Genomic DNA, 21,095 nt, shown 5'->3' with positions numbered 1-21,095 from the left:
TGAGGAGAGAGAGAGAGAGAGAGAGAGAGAGAGAGAGAGACGCTGCGCCCCGCCCTTCTTCTGTTGTGGTACAGAAGTGGCCACCGGTCTCCTCTCACCCTGCGCTCATATAAACAGCCAGCTTGCCTCCTACATATCACACCACACACTCCGAGGGTTGCTTCAGTTCACCCGCCTTGAGGTGAAATTACAAAGTCCCCACGCAGCAGCAGGATACGGATACACCTATTTGTCCGCCGTTTCTCGCTTCCGGTTTGCTTTGCACTATTACGCACTACTGTCGTGATAGAGTTGCCATGGTTACAAATAACAGCTCATTGAATTAAGAGGATCCCAACTTCCTTGACAGTCCCAGTATACGCCCACTGTCCACAGAGAGGTCCGCCAGACGCATCTGAGATCACCTGCATCCAGGAAAGCGCACCAGACGGAGGCTCTCCATGTGTTGCGCGCTCCAGTCGACTTGAAAAAACAAAACTGCAAACTGAACCACTTTTAAGATAAAAGCTCACGACATTTAAAAAGAGCTCAGCGTAGATTTTTTTTAGTGTGTGTGTGTGTTTTCTGGAAACAATGCAGGGAAAAGGCACATTTATCAGCCCGTTTCACAGACCGCGCTGTCTGGCTGCTGCAGCGGCGCCGGCGGGGAAAGCGAAATTAACTCACCCGGGAAAGGCGATCCTGGCAGGTAAGTTCATCACTATTGGTCTCACGGAAGAGTCAGAGTTGGTCAAAATGTCTCTGAGGAACAGTGGTTTGGTGTGGCAGTAGAATAAAGCGCTATTAATGTCTTAGATACTTTGTCTAGCGTGTGTGTGTGGTGCGCAGCGGAGCGAAGAAGTGTACTAATAACAGATAGTGTTAAAGATAAAAACCTTACACGCTGATGGAAACTTCCTGGTATCACATTATAATGGGGAAGATACTGTTAGGTCCAGTCTATAGCCTGCAGTTTAAGAACATGTCGAAATTTCATAATGTGCCTACAAACAGGCTAAGAATAGGTAAATATCGTTTATAACTCCATAAATTACACTGAGCCATATAGACTACTTTAATCCAAAACATAAAAAACAAGATCGCTGCTGCATATAATAAGTTATATTCGCTTTATAGCATTGTGTTATTTTTGTTTTGCTGCAAGGGTGAAACCTAATCAGAGCCTTTCTCTTTCAAATGACATGTTTCGTTTTAAGCTTCTGAGAGAAAGAGAGAGAGACTTGGATTTGTGGAGTTGTGTGAGAGCTGTCATTTCAGTTTCTAAACATAGACATCAAGCTGGTGAACAAGGTATTAAGAGTTATTACATTTTCCATCTGATGCCACTTATTCTCAATCTATGTTTGACCCTGTTACCCTTCAAGCAAAATGCAAAAAAAGGCCTCCACAGCTCAATGAAAGCAGTGTTTTCTTCTTCTGCGCTACTGTTTTGTCATGTCAGATCTTTAGCTGCTACACTGATGTGATTTCATCCATCTAATCTAAAGATCACTCTCAAGTGCACTTCACATAATGCTATTAGAGTGGGGTGATGTATGCAGCAAGGTAGAGGACACTCACAAAAAGGTCTCAGCTAATGTGTGATGGTGATCTGAACACGAGATGCACCTTCAACATCAATGCTCAAAGTTCATTTTGACCTAGGATGCAGCAGTTGAGAAACCAGTTGCACTATTAGATCAGTTCAGTAGCTTTTATTGAGCTTTTGGTCACATCACATGATCCTCATCAACCCAGTGGTCATGGAATTGTTAAATTTCCAGTTTTCTTTAATCGCTTCTTGTACAAGTTGGCTTAAAATTTCCATGATGAACAGGCAAAATCCATCTGTTCATGATTTGATCTGTTTTAGGATATGAAGTCAATAAAATGGTGAAAAATAATGAAAAATGCCTCTCATAAATGACCAGAGTAAAACAATCTGCTAAGTCTGATCTTTAACCCAAAACAACAATTTATTTTATGTTGATATGAAACCAAACACATCTTTGCCTTCATGCTGTGACCAGCACCAGTTTGGTATTTTTACTTGACAAATGACTGAGACATTATAACACACTGACTGATTGATTGACTTATCACAACACTATTTCAGTCATGCTTATTTTAACCATTCCTGTGATTCGTGGGTTTATCCCTGCTGAGGTTCCTGCCCTCCTCTGCGACTGTTCGACCCCCTCATGTGTTGATGATCAGGGGGCAGCAGCTCTAGGTGATTTGAGAGGCTCTTGGAGGTGCTTCTGTATTGAGGTAACATGCTGAGATTTGGCAGCATGCTGCTGATTTCAGCCTTGTGCTCTGGCAGTTTCATGCTGAATATTTCAGTGTTTTGGATGAATTCCTTTTGATTGAAGATTGAAAATTAACTGTTTGCATGAATGCCAAGTGAAGGATTTAATAAGTGTTTGCACGAATGAAAGCAGGTTGTTATATTATTTAATATAAATAAGGGCTGCAACTGACAAAATTTCATTATCGATTAATCTGTTATTATTATAATTATTATTTTCTTGTTAAGTCACTTAATCTTTAAAAAGTCAGAAAATGATTTTTAAAAAGTTTCAGAAAGCCCAAGATACAACCTAAAATGTCTTGTTTTGTTCCGACCAGCAGTCGACAACCTAAACATTTTCAGTTTAATATCACAGAGGACCAAAGACTCAGACAATATTTACTTTTATGAAGCTTGAATCACTGAATTCCATCATTTAAAAAAAACCAAACCCTAACCCTCAAAACGATGAATCAATTATAAAAATAGTTGGCAATTGATGTTCTATTAATAGACTAATCCATTAATTGGGTTATCAGTGCTGCTCTAATGTTGATGATTTAAAAAGCTGTAAAAATCTGTGGTTTAACACCTTTTGATCTAATGATAAATTCAAATTCAGATTATTGAGATCAGGGTTACATGCTACAAGGTACAAGCAAACTAGATAACAAAACATTGGCAGAAATAATGTGTAACAAAAAAAGTCAAACAAAAAAGACATTTGAGTGTAACTTTTGGCTTTTCTAACTGTATTAAAAATCATTTAAACAGTGATGGACAGTTTAAACAGTATTTCTTTGATACAACTCCTTTTCCCTTTTATTCATTCTTACGTTAAAATGAAATGTGCTCATGTCACTCAGTCATTACAATGGTCACAGACCCTCTGATTCTTACGCAAAGTTTATTCAAGAAGCAGAGTTTATGATTTTGTGGTGAGCAGTGTGAATGAGAAAAAAAAACTCCTCTCCTGAGTCAAGCCGTCCTATCAGCTGCTGAGGACTGGAAGTGTGCCTATGGTGAGACCTTTCCCCTCCCCCGTCAGTCCCAGGCAGCTTGATTGACTGGATATGGCCCCATGTTGCTCCCTGTTTCCCCCACTGTGCCGTTGAGCTGGTCTTGAGCCTGTCTGTCCCGTTTTGCAACCGTGGTGTGATTGCATCCTCTCTGTCTTTCTGACAAGGAAACATTGATTTCTCACTGTCTTTCAAAGGTTTGGAAATGAACACGTGGGTCAGTATGTGTAGTCTGGTGAAAGCACATATTTCAGAGCTTTTCTGGCATGACTCAGCGATAGATGAACTACCCTCATTGACCTGAGATATTATCAGTCAAAAACCACAGCTGATGCTTTACAGTGTCAGGATATAAAAAAAAACATCTTCTCACTCAGCTGTGACGGATAATAAATCCAATTGACACCTCTGCCAGTGTTTTGACATGCTAATGCTACTTCAGATTTATCTGTTATGGTTAGCAGTATGTCTGTGTGGAGGGAGAGAATCACTTGTACATGCCTGAAGGCTCTAAGTAGACAAAGCAAGAAGTAGAAGGTCAAAGCTTAATGCATTAGAGAGCCCACATAGACGTGGTTGGGGAGGAGGGGTGCACGTTGTACATTTGTAAAGCTTTTAGAAGTCTGCGAGCTCTTTTTGCTCCCATTGGTCAGCTCAAGTCTTCTCTTGGCAGCCACTAGTGATGAAGCCATTGAAGTTGAGACATGGAAAGAGGTCGAGTTTTATCTGTGCAAGGCCTGAGGGGGAGAGAGAGCGGGATAGATGGGTCCTGATTCACTGACTGTCGTGCATTCATGCACTGGTGTAGCTTTCTGTTAAAACCAGTCTCCTCAGGAGGGTCAGGGATGGAGAGCAAGAGAAAGTTTCTTTCATAACTTGATTTCCTGATAAATTGCAATTTCCACTGAGACAAAGGTTGTTTTATGTGACTTTTTCTGCTCTCTTTGCCTCCTTTTCCTTCCCTCCCTTCACTCTCTCTCCCGCCTCAGGGCAGCCAGTTAGGTTTTCTGAGTGGCTGTCATCTCTCAGGCTCAGAGGGCTCATCAAAAGTGTGCGCTGACTCCCTGTTGCCTTGCGTCACAGGCAACGCACACTGTCCACTCCCCTTCGCTGTTCTGCTTCTCACAGACCCCGATTACCAGGAGGCGAGATAATAAATCACAGTGCAGTTCCCTGTTCATCCCCCAACCAACCCCATCGTAACAGCTTGTCAGCTAGATGCCGCCTTCACAGACACACAAACTCAGGGCAATGTAGAAATTAGTGCAGGAATTCATAATATAGAACAGACACCTCAGTACAGACACCCGTTTTTAACATTAGTCTTAGAGGTTCATGAATGATCCACTGTGATGATTTAGCATGTATTATAATAGCAGTAATTATAAATGACGTAATATTGAAAAAAAACCTTTTCTAAAGCACTCTGAAAGTCTTTAGATTGATCATCTTGATAAACTTGCTCAGTATAGGTGATCCATCTCAGTGAACAATTAGCTGCCATCATCATTTATCAAAGTTATGTAATCACTGCGTGGTAATCCATTTTCAAACAAGTGCCTTATTGGTACATCCAAAACATGAAAGATGTTTGCCAAAACACTTTTCTTACCATGAGATGAGCAACAGGGTTGTTTTGCTCTCTACTAACTCCAGAGGGAAATATCTTGCTCTTTAGCTCTTTGCCTGCTAGGTAGACCTGTGGCTTTTGAGAGAGTGAGAGAGAGCCAAAAGAGTAAAATTGTGGGCCAGAAAACCAAAAAAAATGAACTGAACGTTGCTTCAAAGCTGCGTAGATCAGAGGTTTGGAGTGACAATTCTCTGTGATCGAAATGAAGAAAACTGGATTACAAGCTTCTGCAAGTTAATTTACCAGTATAATCAACAGTTCAATCCAGTTAGGTTATCGATCAACCAGGTATGTGAATTGAAGCAATGAAACACATTTTTTTTTGGCCCTTGAAGTGTGATCAGGCTTGTCGACAACTGTACACACTGTCAAAACAGCTTGAACGTAGTTGTCCTGATCATGTAAATCTTTGTATAATTTGCATGCTCCAGGCTCATAAGCAGTTAAAGCAGATCCCATGTAAAATTAATCAACATCCCTCCTGTAATTAAGCATCAGTGTAGCATTGGGGACTGCTGTTCAGGACAGAGGAAGCCTAAAAGGCCAGACGTCAGATGAATAATTCTTTTTTATCTTTCGCGTGAGGCAAACAGAAATATTACGTGTCTATTAATAGGACACCTCGTTTGAAGTACATCAGTCCTCTGGCTATGTTTGGACTGGAGATGTGGACATAATAACATCTTTCCCTCAGATTTTCCCCACTTCTCTCATCCCTCCAGAGAATTAAAGTAAGATAATAGTCTAAATAAAGAACATCTGGATGAATAACAGATAGGTTCTGCTGCATAACTACTTATTAATTTTCACACGCACACAAGCATACACACATGGAAACACATTTCTGACTGTTTGGGTTTTATTGTCTAAGTTTAATGTAGTCAAAAATGGCAGCACTCAAAATAAAAAATGGGTCTACAGCAGCAGTGCTTATAAATATACACAGGACTTAACGAGGCAACAAACTGTCTAAAAACACAATATTTTGAAAGAAATTGAGTTTCAAATGTATTTAGAAACTGTCATATCCAAAATATATGCTAGAGTGGCAGTTCTGTTTAAAAAAGGAAGTTTCTTAGTGGACCAGATGTGTTGGATGCTAATTAGAGTCACTGAAGGAGGCAGGACAGGATTTCAGAAACTGTTCCTCCCTGTCAGCTGGCTGACTGCCTGCTCCCCTGGCTTCCTCTGTGCCACTGTATGGGAAAATGAGTGGCTGTACTTCTGTGTGTCTTGCAATCATGAATGTGTGTGAATGTGCACATTCAGTAGTAGTTGGTGTATGATTTTCTGTGACTTATCATTTGCAGCTCTTTCTGTGATAGTAAACTGAATGTCTTTGGGTTTGGACTGTTCGTTGGGAAAAAAAGCAATTTGAAGATGCCTCCTTTGGGTTTTAATTGCTTCATTGAGTAAATAATTGGCTGACCAATATATAATCAAAACTAATGTTAGTTGCAGCACTAGTGAACATCCTTGTCCGCACACTTATCCCATTGTAGCTGTTTTTCATGGTTTGGTTTGACCCCATAATTAAGTGAAATCTTGATGCAACAGAAGAGAATTATAGTTTTGAAAATAGCATGCTTCCAACTTTGTGGCAAAATTTGAAAAACACCCTCTTCTGTTTCAACATGATTAGGCATCCATGCACAGAGCCAGCTAAAGACATGGTTTTCCCATTTTGGCGTAGAAGAACCTGATCTCAACCCATCCAACAGCTTTTGGATTCATTTGAATGCAGACTGCGAGCAAGGCCGAATCATCCAACATCAACCAGAACTCCCTAATGCTGGGGGGCAAATCCCTGCAGCTAGGTGTCCACACAGTTTTGGCCTTGAAATGTATACACTTTGTGGTAGCAGCATGAAGTATATTGATTAAATGATAAAATTTACTTTCTGGTCAGTGAGTGAGACTGTTACTTTTTACACAGTACATCACAGTACATGTTTGTAGGGAGGCAGTTTTATATCAGGCACTACACTGTTTTTCACTCTGAATATCACTCCAATGCCAGTTCACTTTCTTGTCCATGTAATAGTAAGTGTCAGCGATCTATGTGGATACATTGATTTTATGACAGTGTGGAGAGGAGTAGTTGGGGGGGTTGAGGAGGGAGGAAGAAAGGTGCTACTGAAAGAAAAATTAAGAACAAGAGAGGAGAGCGAGCTTGTGAAGATAAAGATTAATGGCCATTTTGCTCCTATAACCCACATTTGCCAGCTCTACTGGAGTCATTTAGTGGTGTCATCTGTAAATGTTTGAGCGAACGTGTGTGTGTGTGTGTGTATGTGCTGCTGTAAAATGGACTAGAAGACAAACAAGCTTCATTTCCTTCACAGGCGCTGTGAGTCTGATGAGGATTGATCATGTGTGCTGTGTTTGTATCTGTCGCTGACTCGCTGCGTCTGAGTGGCTGCTGGTTGGTTTTCACACGCAGCTTCATCTCAACTGAAAATTTATGAATGAGGTTTATTGTTTCCTCCTACCCTGAGACAAACTGACCCACTGAACCCAGATCACCATTGAGGGCAGGGTTGTAAAACTCATGTGATTTCTGTTATGTCTCAGGAGGCCACGTTTACTCACTTCTCCCAACAGGATTACAGGAATTAGTTTTTACATGTTTGACACTTAAACTCTGTGTGTGTGTGGTCACATGAACGTCATGATTCAGTTTAGTTACTCTTTACTAAGTGTGCTTATTAGGTGAATCTAATTCATGAAATATACTCAGTGAAAAACTCAAAATAATGTGTATCATCTGATAAAAATAGTATAAATAAAAGACGAAAATGTAATAAAACTTTCCAAAAATATACGTTCTCAGTGTTTAAATCTAAGGCTGCATTTTGCTCTAACATTGAATTTAGCATTGATTTACATTTAAAATACAATATTTCAATATTAGAAATTTGGTAAAATGCAATGATATGGAGTGACGGATAAATTAGTATATTAAGTTGTGGTTCAGCCACTAAAGCTATTTTAACTTACCAATTTCCTTTATTTAATCACCCACTCACAGTGAAGGAGATTTAAGTGGAGAGAAGCAGATGTTTCAGATGCTTTTTAGGATTTTAGACACCAAAATTGGTTTCTAATGTTTTGTATGTTAAATTGGACATAACATGGTCAGTATTCCAAAACTTAAAGTGAGGTTAATGTAAATTAAAAATTGCTGACGTCAGACTTTTTGTGCATGCCCGCAAACGGACTGTAGTCATTGTCCACTTGCACATTTTGGATTGGATTTTGAGTAAAGGAGAACGTAGGTTTATGTAGCCTCTGGAGCTGCTGGAAGCCTGCTGAGAGGCAGCTCACAGAATCTAACCGATAATAACAGAGTAGATTCATGGGGAGGAGGGCTGCAGCTAAAACATACTGTTTCAGACAGAGGCTGAACTGAGGGGCTACATAAAGGGTCAGTATAAGATAAATATACATTTTTTAAAGGTCTAAATCATGCAAAGATATTCAGTAGAGCCCCAGAATAAAAATATTGATGTGCATAATGCGTCCCCTTTAAGTATGTATGGAGCTTTTTGGTATTTTGCTGACTACGTTTAAGTTGTCTAACGTATGCCATGGGTTAAATATATGACTGTATCTCAAGTAGGGACCGTGCTTCTAGGTGCTGCAGTGATAAAGGTTGTGTCGGCAGCTGTGACATGAGAAGTGTCAAACTGGGCAAACAAGAGCTTAATGACACATGTGCATGTTTATAGGAGAAACACTGCTGAACTGGGGCTGTGGTGTTGAGACGATTTAGATGTCTAATCTCATATTTAGCATTTCAAAATGAGTCAGTATCTTGAAACAATGTAAGTTGCTTGTTGCTTGTTGAAATAACTTTATTGTGATATTTAAAGAAAATTTGATTTAAGAACTCAATAATAGACTTTGCCAGTGGTTGAGAAATGGTGAATTTGGTCTGTGAGATAATATCAAATAATACAGCTTTAACAATCTTCACCTGGTTTATCTAATTTTACTATAAATAAAAAGGTATGCTTTGTTAGTGATTTAAACGATGCTTTATCACACCAGTTTTTTCACATTCTACGTAATGCATTGGAAACATTTTTAAGTAAAACTTTTTGCTTCTCAGCTACATGTGTGGAGAAAAATGTCTTTGCTTCATTAAATATAAATATTATCATCTGGTCACAGCTGGAAATTCCCAGAAACCCAATTTACAACCACTTCCTGTTGAAGACACTTCTCGTTGGACCAGTTTGGGACAAAAGAAAGACTTTTCAATTTTTGACTTCCCATTTCCTGACTTGGCACAAACACACATTGTGTACATTAAAATGTTCTTCATAATAGACCAGAAGAATTATTTTAGATTTGGCCAGACATTTCTTTTGTTTCTTTACACTGCGTGTGTGTGTGTGTGTGTCATTGAGTTAATGGAGGGTCTTGGCCTGGGTAATGGAGCCCCTCCCTGCAGGCAGATAATTTAATTAATGTCAGCCTTCTCTGCATCCTCCAGTCTCCCCTCATGACTCATCTGTATTGTGCATTAGCCTCGCTTTTGGACATTTGTCCTCATCTACTCAACTCATCGACTGAACCCTGCAGCAGTCAGTCACACATTCATTCATTGATTTTCCTTCTGTATATTTTCCTTTTTGAAATCATACGCTGAACACATAGTGTAGAAATTAGCTCCACATTTCACAGGTAGCAAGATTTCCTCACAGAACCTTCTCTTGTGTTGACTGTTCGTTCCTCAGACAGTAAAGTCGCTGTGTAGTTTAGTTGTGGCAGCAGTTGATTCATCTGTGCGCAGCTCGTTACTCTTCTACCCTCGGCCGCAGTGCTTTTAATGTTTATGGAGTTGAAGCCATTTGTGGAGTCACTGTAATGATCCATGATGTAATGGTACCGCCTTGTAATTCATAGGGGAATGTGGCACTGAATCAGTTGTGGTAAGGCTGCAGTTAGACACACATGGTATGCTATGTTTAGTAAGGAAGTCAACAAAGCTGCCTGACCAGTGTGAATGTTTCATTTTTCACCACTCACTATTTTATAAGTTCAGGTTTCATGGGTGCATATTTTTATGTTCTTTGTATTAAACATCTTCTGATTTCTGTTTCCAGGTGGAATTGCAGGTGGCATAGAGATCTGCATCACCTTCCCTACAGAGTATGTCAAGACTCAGCTACAGCTGGATGAGAAGGCCAACCCACCAAAATACAGAGGAATAGGTGAGCATGACATGTATGAAAGAGTAGTTTTGATGGACCTTGACTCAAATTATTTAAGAAATTAGTGAAATATTAGTGAAATCGACATGTTTCCATTCATTTGACTGTTAAGTCATGGCAAACCAATTAACTAGAGTTGGTTCTTTAGAGCAATTCAGTTCAGCGTCCTGACATTGGACAAAAAGAAGACTGAAGGTTTATTGCTACCAATACCTGAACTAACAGGAATTGGTGACAATAATATACCCATGAGTTCCTGTTCACACCTTCATTAGCATGTATCTTAGGAGATCCAATAACAAGTGGACAGCTCTAAGCACGCCAGTTCACACCTGGTATTAGACGGCGTCAACATACTCATTGGTTATCACTTCCCTGCTCTACATGCAAATAAACATTTCTGTTTGCCAGACCAAATGTGTTGTTGTTTTTCACTAACAGGAGGCAGCAATGCACTTCCTGTGCCTAGTCTACCAGGAATTAAAAGAAGAAGAAGACAATTGCAAACTCTTCCCAAATGGAAATCAGACAGTGTGTTTCGTGTTCTCCAGCCACAAGAATGCATTTTAATTGTTGGCTTCTTCTTGTTGTTTTTCATTTTAATATGATGCCGTTGGTGTGAAAACAAAAGTAGGTCTTCATGCAAACTTGCAGTATCTACATGACACACTCATCTTACTACCACTTTACTGTAAAAAGAATGTGGGCATATGTGGCCCAGACCACCTCTGACTGTGGTCTGAGCGAACAGATCCCAATGTGTTCTTAATGCATCTTGGGTGCATTCAAACCTGTACTTAGAGCTGCCCACTTGTGATCAGGTCACCCAAGACACATTTTAATGCCAGGTGTGAACAGGGCCTGAGTGTACTATTGTATAGAGATCATCACTCATGGTCCACCTACATTTTCTCTTAGAGCCTAACTGTATAACAACAAAAGGACCAGGGAACATTGGACACATTGCTGAAAACATCAGACACCTCAGGATGCTATAATAATATAAAATAATATAAACTCATACAAATTATACATTTTTGTTGACACAATTTTTAAGCAGTATATAAACATAACTCACAAAATCTAGTTGTAAGCTGATGTAAGGATATCATTTATTATCACCCCCCCCCCTCTATCTATTTATCTATCTGTCTGTCTCTGTCTCTCTATCTATCTATGTTCGTCATCCTGTCTCTTTGCCTCTCTCAGGAGCTCATTATCCAATTACCCATCATCCCCAGGTACATTGGAGATTCTGGCAGGCTGTCACTGTGCTTGTTTATATGACTTAGAACAGACCAGTGCACACATGCACCTCCACGCATACCAGTGTTCCCAAGCACACACACAAACACAGGATCTGTTAAAGTTGGCTGCAGCTCTGAGGATTGGATATCATGCTAATGAGTGCTCAAGACAGCTGTTGCTTTTTCTGCTCAGTTGTGCTTTTGGCTGGCAAACAGGACATGATTTACTGGACTGATGTTTCAAAGAGAAAAATCAAGATTAAAGGAATACACCAAGGTTTGAGGAGATCAGCAATATGTGTTTTTTGTTTGTCATCCACGTAAACATTTGCACCTTCAGTTTTTTTGCAACTGGCAGTGCATCAGAAATAAAGGACAGATGTTTCAGGTGTGTTCTCATCATATCAAGACAGGGCTTAAAACAGCTGCACTGCACTCAGCATCCTGCTGAAAAGACATATGCCTGTATAGCAGCGGTGCTCTTTACATTATTTGTTTTACGATCTTTGTCACTGCAGCTTTACAGTAATATAAAAGTATTGAATACTGCAATATACTGAATTGTATGTGTGTCTGTGTGTCGTCTTCTAGGTGACTGTGTGCGACAGACGGTGCAGGGTCATGGTGTCAGAGGACTGTACAGAGGACTGAGCTCGCTACTTTATGGATCTATACCCAAATCTGCAGTCAGGTGTGTGAATAAAAGAGTGTTAAATATTTAAGTGGAAGTTCAGCAGAGGTCAAATTAGCAAGGATATGTCATCATAGGTAAAAGTAAAAAATGATTTGAAATGTAAAATGAACTTAAATTACTTGCTACACTGTTAGAAATTTAAAAAAAGAGATTACTATATAAAATGCACAAAATTAAAACTCATCTTTGTAGTGATCCCTTTTTTTTCTAGGTAGCTCTTCAGTATTTCTCCATGACAGATCAATTTTAGGTGATGTAAGGACTTATCTGTGTGTAACCTTGGACCATTGAAACAAATAATTGCTTAGCTATTTGTAGTTGCAGAGCAGAGCTGACACAATTATGTTCATGTATTGTACTGACTTTAAACATAAATATAGAAGATATTTCATTTTCAATCATTTGGACTTCAGGAAACAACTCAAAACTGCTAAATGTTGGACTAACAAGTGCAAGTAAATAGATTTATTTCATTACAGCCTGTTATAATACAGACTGTGGTTATGTGCAACAAAACAGCTGGAGTAAAATGAACACTAGCTCTTACCTGGAACCACTAACTCACACACTCCAATTATGCCGGTCCATTACCCACAATGCACAGCATAAATGCCACACTGCCTGCCAGTATAATTATGTTATTCTTTTACAGCAATGACATTTATCTACAGACACACACACACACACACACACACACACACACACACACACACACACACACACACACACACACAGGCACATGCTTTGGTTGTCACCCATTTTTGGTCTCCCTTTCTTTATTTCTTATCTCCCTTTATCTTTCTTTCTTTCTCTGTGTGTTTGTGTTTGTGTGTGTGTGTGTGTGTGTGTGTGTGTGTGTGTGTGTGTGTGTGTGTGTGTGTGTGTGTGTGTGTTTGATGCTGGAGGGTTGAACCTGTCTGTACAATGGAGAGACAGGCCTAGCCAGGCGGAGCAAATATGCCACTCAAATTCAGGCAGGGTCTCAATAGCGATATAGAGAGGGAGACTTGTGTTGGTACTCTGTCAGTGGATGTGTGTATGTGTGTGTGTGTGTGTGTGTGTGTGTGTGTGTGTGTGTGTGTGTGTGTGTGTGTGTGTGTGTGCGTGCGTGCGTGTGTGCATGTGTGCATATGAGTCAGTCAGTCTTCAGCACCCTTTCCAGAGCGAGTCATAGAGGTTTTGTTTCTACTCTAAGGCAGGTTTTCACTGAGAGGTTGAGGCCTCCTTCTGCTGTTGTCATGTGACTATATTGTATTTAGATATAGAAGAGTCTAGTATACATTGGATATAATAATATAATCTTCTGTGGGAAGGTTATATACATTTAGTAGTGCAACTACTTTTCATGATCATATCATCCATTCATCTTTCAATTGTTTTCTTGATGAATTGATCAGGTGCTTTGTCCATAAAATGTCCAAAAATGCCCAAAAATCACATTTTCCAAGGTTCTAATCCAAGGTGACTTCCTCAAATATCTTTGTGGTGACCATAACCAACTAGTCTATAACCCAAAGACATTGAGTTCATTTTCATATAACACTAAATAAACCAGAATATATTTAGAGAATTTGAACTTTTTCCTAATAAGTAGTTAAAATATAGTTGGCAATACATTTTCAACTAATGTTTTAATTAGTTGATTGACAGAAAAATGTATTGTTGCAGGTCTATAAATGTTTTTGTTTCAGTTATTTAGGGCAGTGGTTCCCCTTTTAACTAACAAAGCTGCTGTTAATTGACCCATCATTACATTTTGCATGATTTTCAACCAAATTATTATTCTAATTGAAAACTCTCTGGAGGGTGAAGATGTAAACCTGTTTGGTAATTTATAAGGAAGAGTAATATGTTTTTTCTGCTTTCCTATCTTGTTACTCATCATCTTGCAAACCAAAAAAGTGGAGAGGTTAAAATGAATTGAGATGAGGACAGTTAGATTAGATTTATACAGAACACTTTGGCACTTCTCCACTGACCACCACTTCCCCTGAGCCCATTTTTCGATCTGTTCATTTCTTACTCTCTATCTCTTCATCCCCTCCCCCTTCCTATCGCTCCAACCTTCTTTCTCTCCCATCCCATTAACTGATTGCCTGTGCACCATCATGCGCCATAAAGTCTACTGTTGGGTTGTCAGAAAGCTGGAAGAGCAACAGACATGACATCTTGACCTTTTCCTCCCCTTAACCCTTCATCCACATCTGCATCCCTCTCTCCTCCCTTTTTTTGTACCCTATTCCCTCCCCATTTCATCTTCTCTCTCTCCTTCACCTCCTTCTTCTCATCAGCAGAGTTGACCTTGTAGAAAGACCATCTAATGAAGATTGGGCAGCACTCTGCTGTCTAGAGTGACTCATCTCAGACTGTGGATGTCAGCCAAAGCAAGATGTGTCATATTATAATTGTAAAGTTTAGTCCACTTGTGAAATGGGTAAGGGGACTTAGGAGAGTAAATTGGCAAAGGAGCAATCCTGGCAGTAGCATATACGTATCCCTCCAGCAGCTTATAATGAATGGAGTTTGTTTCACAAGGTTATTAAGTGTGCTGGTGTCTCCTTGCAGTCTAAGCAAGATTTACGGAAGTACATCTTCCTATTTTATATGTTGTTTATTCCTGCTTGACAGTGGAAGGCAGTTAATTGTGCGGAGCCCGTCTTTCAAAATAAAAACAACAAATACCAAAAGAATCAGCGTGGAGACTGAGATGGGAGAGCAGATGTGGTGGGTTAATTAGCAGGAGAACATCTTGCAGTAGAAAAGCAGACAGAGAAGAAAACTCACATGAGCCGAGGGGTACGAAATGACTTCCGTTAGACTCACGAGGACGGCAGGTAAACGGTCTAGGCAGACTGAGAAAAGCCAGAGAGGAAAACAAAGCATTCATCAAGAGCAAGTGTCTGTCCTCCCCCGCCCCTTTTGCTAAATGTACCGGGCAACGTCCCCCCTTCAATTCAATTCCATCTATAAATAACCTTTCTTGTAAAGGACTCGCTGGCACAACATTTTCTCATCGCTCTGACACCACATCTCTCTCTCTCTCTCTCTGGGCTGGCTTCCATGGCAGCTGTTGCTGGTCACTGGTTGACTGAGACACAGGAGTTTATTGGTGCATCTTTAATGAGGACACATGCAGGACAATATTATAAAAGCCGGAAGCACATTCTGCACTTCCAGCAGTTTGTCAGCATTAAAAATTTCAGTCGCCTGGAAGTTGTATTTTTTTCTTTTGCCTTGAGGTGCATATTGCTTTTATTTTCATGGAGAGGAAACTGGTTTTATGCCTACTTAAACATCTTCCTCACCTTCCTGATTTCTGCTGATGAAGAGCTGCGCAATCATCTTCTTATATGTGGCCCTTTTTAGTTAATGTCATAATACAAGCACCTCATTATCAAGAACCCTCATTATCTTCCTCTGCAATATTCCCATTTATGAGTTTTTAATTTATTTATTTACTTACTACTGCATTAATCAGTACTGAGCTGAAAGCTTTTAAAATGTCACTTCCAGCTGGCAATATTAAGGACAATGATAAGAATATTTGTTTCATGGCTTTTAACAAAAATGGTTGGCCGTGACGAACACCTGAAAATGTGACATAGACTTGTTTTCAGGAATGTACTTAAATTCATTGTAAAATTGTCCCATCTTTAGTCATCAAAGACAGAATAATAATTCCCTGCTGGTTTTGTTCCTCTTAGGTTTGGGGTGTTTGAGTTTCTCAGCAACCATGCAAAGGATGAGAATGGTCGACTGGACAGCACCAGAGGCCTGCTGTGTGGGCTCGGAGCCGGGGTGTTGGAGGCTGTTTTGGTGGTCTGTCCCATGGAAACTGTCAAGGTATGTTATAAACTGCACTGTGGGTAGAGTCATAATTACACCAGTTAGATTTTTAGTGCACAAATAGGCATGAAACATCTCCCCATCATACTTACTATTTGAGATCTTTTTAAATAAATAAAACATTAAGAGGATACACTACTGATTTTAGAAGAAAGACAATTTGTTCTTTTTTTTACACAAATGAAGATGTTTTTTATATAAATAACAATTAACTATTAAGCCAGTGATTGTGAGTAAAACTGATTAAAACATAAATTTGGTCTGATAATCACTAATTAGCAGTATACTAGTGTATTGCAGTTGCTGTCAATCATACATTTGTCTTTTTGAAAATGTCAGTTAAGGTCCATTACAGCGACCCTGCACATACTCTGAAATCAGTTTCCTTAGAAAGTCTTTTCTGAGGAAAGTGATTTCACCATACTGTATCTTTAAAGTAAAGCAATATTTTAATCTTGTCCTGTTTTTTATCTTCGAAGGTTAAATTCATTCATGACCAGACTTCAGCAAATCCCAAATACAAGGGCTTCTACCACGGAGTCAGAGAGATAATCAGAGCACAAGGTAAAAACCGTAGCATTCATACAGTTTACCTGACATCTACTGGTCAAACAGGGTAGTGCAGCTGGAAATAGTGTCAGTAATTGTACCATCAATACAGGATGCTATTTACTAAATGTTAAATATCCTTTGTCTTCCTGTCTGAACAGGTTTGAGAGGGACATACCAAGGTCTCACTGCCACCGTCCTCAAACAAGGGTCCAACCAGGCTATTCGATTCTATGTGATGACCTCTCTGAAGAATTGGTACAAAGGTCAGTACACATTAAGCTGGATGTGTTCGTCTGTTCATGATTATAAGAGATATATAAGTGACTGAGTCTCTGGATTGATTCTAATAGTTCCTTCAGATCTTGTGTACAAAGAATATGCTAAAGATTTAGTTTAGAATTTTAATTTAATTAAGAGCTGGGCACAGCGTAAAAAAAATCTAAAACCACTTAAACCACTTGTAATTTCACATGAACTTGCCTGACAGCATCCACAGCTGACAAATTTAAGATAAATATAAACTCCTGAGCCCAGAAAATGAGTAAAATATCAAAATCTTATATGTATGTACATATATATGATTTTACATAAAACTGCTTCTCCTCCACTTCAGATGATCAGAGGTACTATAAAAGGAAGCTGCATCATTCCCATTCAAAGAAGCACTCTGTGATGTGCATTAATTTTCATGAGCAGTGTCCACATCAAATAAATAAATAAATAAATAAAATAAAATAATGGAAGCAGAGGCCCTTCTGAGAAACCCATTACACATAGAGATGGATATGTAGTGTGCAATTGGGACACAGCATACTATGAAGATAAATAGAATATAGTATTTGTGTGGAGTCTGGATACATACATCTATCATCTGAGGTCCAAAGAGTTTGCAAACCGCCTGCAGGATTTCACCAGCTTCTCACCCTGTGACTTTTCATACATGTTACTGTTTCTGATTCTCCTCTTTTGTCCTTTCACCAGGTGATAACCCCAATAAAGCCATTAATCCTTTGGTGACTGGAGCCTTTGGAGCCATAGCTGGAGCAGCCAGCGTGTTTGGAAACACACCATTAGATGTCATCAAGACAAGGATGCAGGTACATCCATAGAAGTGCATGTTCACTGTTCATGTTCTTTTTTGTGTGTCCTGCTGGTGTCCTGAACTTTGTCACATACTGACATTGATGTCTTTCGTTCTGAAGGGTCTGGAGGCACATAAATATAAAAGCACGCTGGACTGTGCTGTTAAGATCCTGAGATACGAAGGCTTGGCAGCGTAAGTAAACCTTCATTTTCTTTAGTTTGGGTTTAATTTTGGTTCATAATGTTGGTTTCAAACAAACATTTTTATCATGGTGAGCCTCCATTGTGTTTCCAGTTATGCTCAAACAGGGAATGGGAAACATTTATTGGCCTCGGTTAATCCTAAAAAAAAAAGACACATGAACTTAATCAGCCGCAAACGTTTACTTTAAGAAAACTAATTTAATAATTAGTCCAATGTATTCATTCATACATTGTGTGTATAATGTTTTGTGTTTCTTAAGATGGTTCATTGTCTAGATCTGGCTATGCTTTACCGGATTGTCACTGGAGATAGATTAGGCATTAATATATGTCCCTTCTTCTAAATGCTGACACTCATCTCACTCTCTGTCCATCTCTAGTTTCTATAAGGGAACAGTTCCTCGGCTGGGCCGTGTGTGTCTGGACGTGGCCATAGTTTTCATCATCTACGAAGAGGTGGTGAAGGTCTTGAATGTGGTTTGGAAGACGGAATGAACAGCTGGATGTACAGAGATGGCAGCGGCTTCCAGCTTCCCTTTGCTTTGGACACAGATCTGAGTTTAGTCGACCTATTCTTTTATCATAAAACCAACTGCTGAGGGGGTAAAGGAAGTCAAAGATGCTCATTGACAGGGGCCACAGCGAAGAAAAGAGGCTCAATGTTGCCCACATCTGGGAAGTTGCTGCTCAGCACTAAGACACCTGACAAGACCAAGGGTCAATTTTACAAAGTGGGATTAAATTGGATAAAGCCAAATAACTATACTCAAGATGTCTGTATTGAAACTAAACCTGTGTATTGGTTCAAATATGTTCAAACCTAATGTTTACTGCTGGTGAACAGCATTGGGGATATTTCAATGCCCTTTTTTTCAGTATATCTGGTTCACTTTCTTTGTAAACCTACTTTGTAAAAATAGCCCCATTCACAGCTGTTTTACTGTTGTATGCAGGTGTCATACTGGATTTTCTTGAGTTAGTGCTGCTCTCTGTCTCTTCTTTTAAAACAAGGGAGAGCCACACCGCAGCACTTTGCAGTTTTCAGTCATATAAACTGCAGTAACTTCCATAACTAAGCCTTTAATACATTGATTTTACATTTGTAATATGCTGATTATTTTTATACAAGTTAGATTCTAATTTATCTTACTATCAACACTATAGTTTTATCATAAAGTATATTTTATTCCTGTGCCAAAAGCCAAACTTATTAAAACTATGAAAGTGTGTTCAGAGTAAGAACATGCAAAAGTAGCATAATGATATTCACATGAGATTATTATTATTATTATTATTATTATTCATATTGTGAGCTATTTTATCAACATATTTATTGAAAGTTGAATGTTAAACATCTAGATGGTTGAGAGACAGTGTACTGTAAACTTGTACCACTTGTGTAAAGATTGTTTTATTCTGTCATCAGATCTGGGTGTGAAGTTGTTTTAAGATGTTTAGAAAAATACTCAATTGCTGTATTTCACTGTGAGTCTAAATGACCAAACATCATTACGTCGTACAAAGTAAAAACTCAGACCTCTTTTTCCCTTTGATGGAGGCAGTGCAGTTTTATCCTAACATCCTGTCAGCGGATGATTATTTGTCTTCTGTTTACGTTATAATCAGTTTTCAAAAGCTGTGATTCTGTCTTCTACATACATTCCCTACAATATTTGTTTAAAATCCATTTCCAGTGCCACGTGTCATTCAGGGTTTGTGTTTTACTTACATTTTCTCACTCGTGCCTTTTTGCTTATCTGTGATTATCAGACGTTCTTCCTTTTGTCACCGCTAGTGACATTTAAACAGTCACATATATCACTGTGATGATTGTATTCAAATAATGATGGATTTTAGTTTTTTTTTAATTTAATCCTAGAAATTATGTTCATTGTTATTTTCTATTTCTCCGTTTGGCCAAACAAACTGTTCCCAACTGCCACATCCTGTAGCCAAGAGAAAATGTCATTGTTATAGCAAGTCAACGTATTTCCAAGGCTGTGCCTGTGTATGGGTGTGTGTTTCTGTGTATGTGGGTCTTTATGAAGCTTGTGCAATAAACGCTGTGTTCCCCCTTTGCCCGTGCTTAATATAAAAAGTTTTTGTTGTAGGGGGATTTCAAAAGTCATTAAAACAAGAAGCATCTGAAAACTTGAAAGCATCCAGACTGGCTGTTGTTTTTTTATCCTTGCTTTTTGCTTCCGTCTGTTGTTCTGCACTTTTGGTTACAACAGATCATGTTGGGACAAACCATGGGGGGCAGGTAGGAACTGAACAGGGAACTCATTGTTCCAGTCTTGGCTGATGATCATAGTGCGTGATTCAACTATCCATCTCACTCTCTTTCTATCGCTCTCCTTTTCACAGTCACACACATGTACTTTGAATCAATGAAATTTGACCTAAAATAACTTCAGGTTTCAACTGATCTATTTCACGATATGTTGAGGCTATTTTATATTATTTATTCCCAATATATTCCTGCGTGTTTACTCCCTAGTGTATAAAGCAGTGCGGCATACCAATAAAGCTCATTTTCCCAAGAGAGCATCTGAACTGAGAGCAGAACTGTGAACTCTGACAAAGAAATTCAGTACATGCCAAAAACTTAATCTTAAACACTGGGGGGAGCTGTTGCCAGAGCTTGAAACACATCTGTGAATTTCTCTCGTCTGGCACACACAAGAGTGATGAGAGAGCCCTCCTCTCTCTTCATATTTGCACAATAGGGCTTTTTGAGGAGTGCCAGAGCACCTACCAACCTCCCTTCATCCTACATCATCACTCCCTCCTCTTCCATCTATCCTCTCGGCTGCTGGAGAGAAGATTGGTCCAAAATTGCCAAAAAAAAAAAAAAAATCTCTCATCAGTCTTCAGGCTCACAGGCATCAAACAAACAGCTCAGGCCTTGAGATAATCTTTGAACTCCAGAAAAGTTAAGATTCCCAGTTTTTTAAGAGCAGTCAGGTAGAGAGCCTTGATGGCCTGAACTCTTATCCCTCAAGATGTGCTTCATAAAAACACCAAGTGGGTCAGTGGCATTGGGCTTAATTGTAGAATGAAATATTTTACCCATTGCCTATATGGTACTGCACTGTCTAATGTATGTTGCTGTTAATTTTGCAGGTTAAGGCTTATACAATGTACTCGTATACACTGTTTAAATACAGTTTAAATACACACAAAGAGATCTTTTTTTTTTTACTAAGAATACTTACTGGAAGCTTAACTTTTAAGTCAGTTTTTGAAGAAAATGAGGACAGTGATTTTTTTATCCCCTATCACTTCTGCGATGAACACATTTGATGGGGCTCTCCTGATGGTCA

General features: G+C 39.2%; 1 protein-coding gene across 1 annotated transcript; it reads left to right on the top strand.

Annotated features, from left to right (window-relative positions):
• Positions 1 to 391: 391 nt before the first annotated feature.
• Positions 392 to 19,015, top strand: si:dkey-178e17.1 (tricarboxylate transport protein B, mitochondrial). The gene is made up of 9 exons (XM_053325357.1): positions 392 to 688; positions 10,036 to 10,143; positions 11,982 to 12,081; positions 15,789 to 15,927; positions 16,410 to 16,494; positions 16,641 to 16,745; positions 17,464 to 17,579; positions 17,685 to 17,758; positions 18,150 to 19,015. The coding sequence occupies exons 1-9, from the start codon at positions 574 to 576 to the stop codon at positions 18,262 to 18,264; spliced, it is 957 nt and encodes a 318-aa protein (XP_053181332.1). The 5' UTR covers positions 392 to 573; the 3' UTR covers positions 18,265 to 19,015.
• The last annotated feature ends 2,080 nt before the right edge of the window (positions 19,016 to 21,095 follow it).

The sequence above is a fragment of the Scomber japonicus genome, chromosome 9 (genome assembly GCF_027409825.1).
Source record: "Scomber japonicus isolate fScoJap1 chromosome 9, fScoJap1.pri, whole genome shotgun sequence".
Classification (NCBI taxonomy): Eukaryota; Metazoa; Chordata; class Actinopteri; order Scombriformes; family Scombridae; genus Scomber; species Scomber japonicus.
The sequence above is the reverse complement of the archived record's forward strand: the minus strand, read 5'-3'. Positions and strand labels throughout refer to the sequence as shown.

What these genes read in the sequence shown, in the direction of transcription:
- si:dkey-178e17.1 (XM_053325357.1), top strand. Translation starts at nt 574, where the DNA reads ATGCAGGGAAAAGGCACATTTATCAGCCCGTTTCACAGACCGCGCTGT. An exon ending in GGGAAAGGCGATCCTGGCAG is followed by an intron (nt 689 to 10,035) that starts GTAAGTTCATCA and finishes TTCTGTTTCCAG; the next exon opens with GTGGAATTGCAGGTGGCATA. An exon ending in ATACCCAAATCTGCAGTCAG is followed by an intron (nt 12,082 to 15,788) that starts GTGTGTGAATAA and finishes TGTTCCTCTTAG; the next exon opens with GTTTGGGGTGTTTGAGTTTC.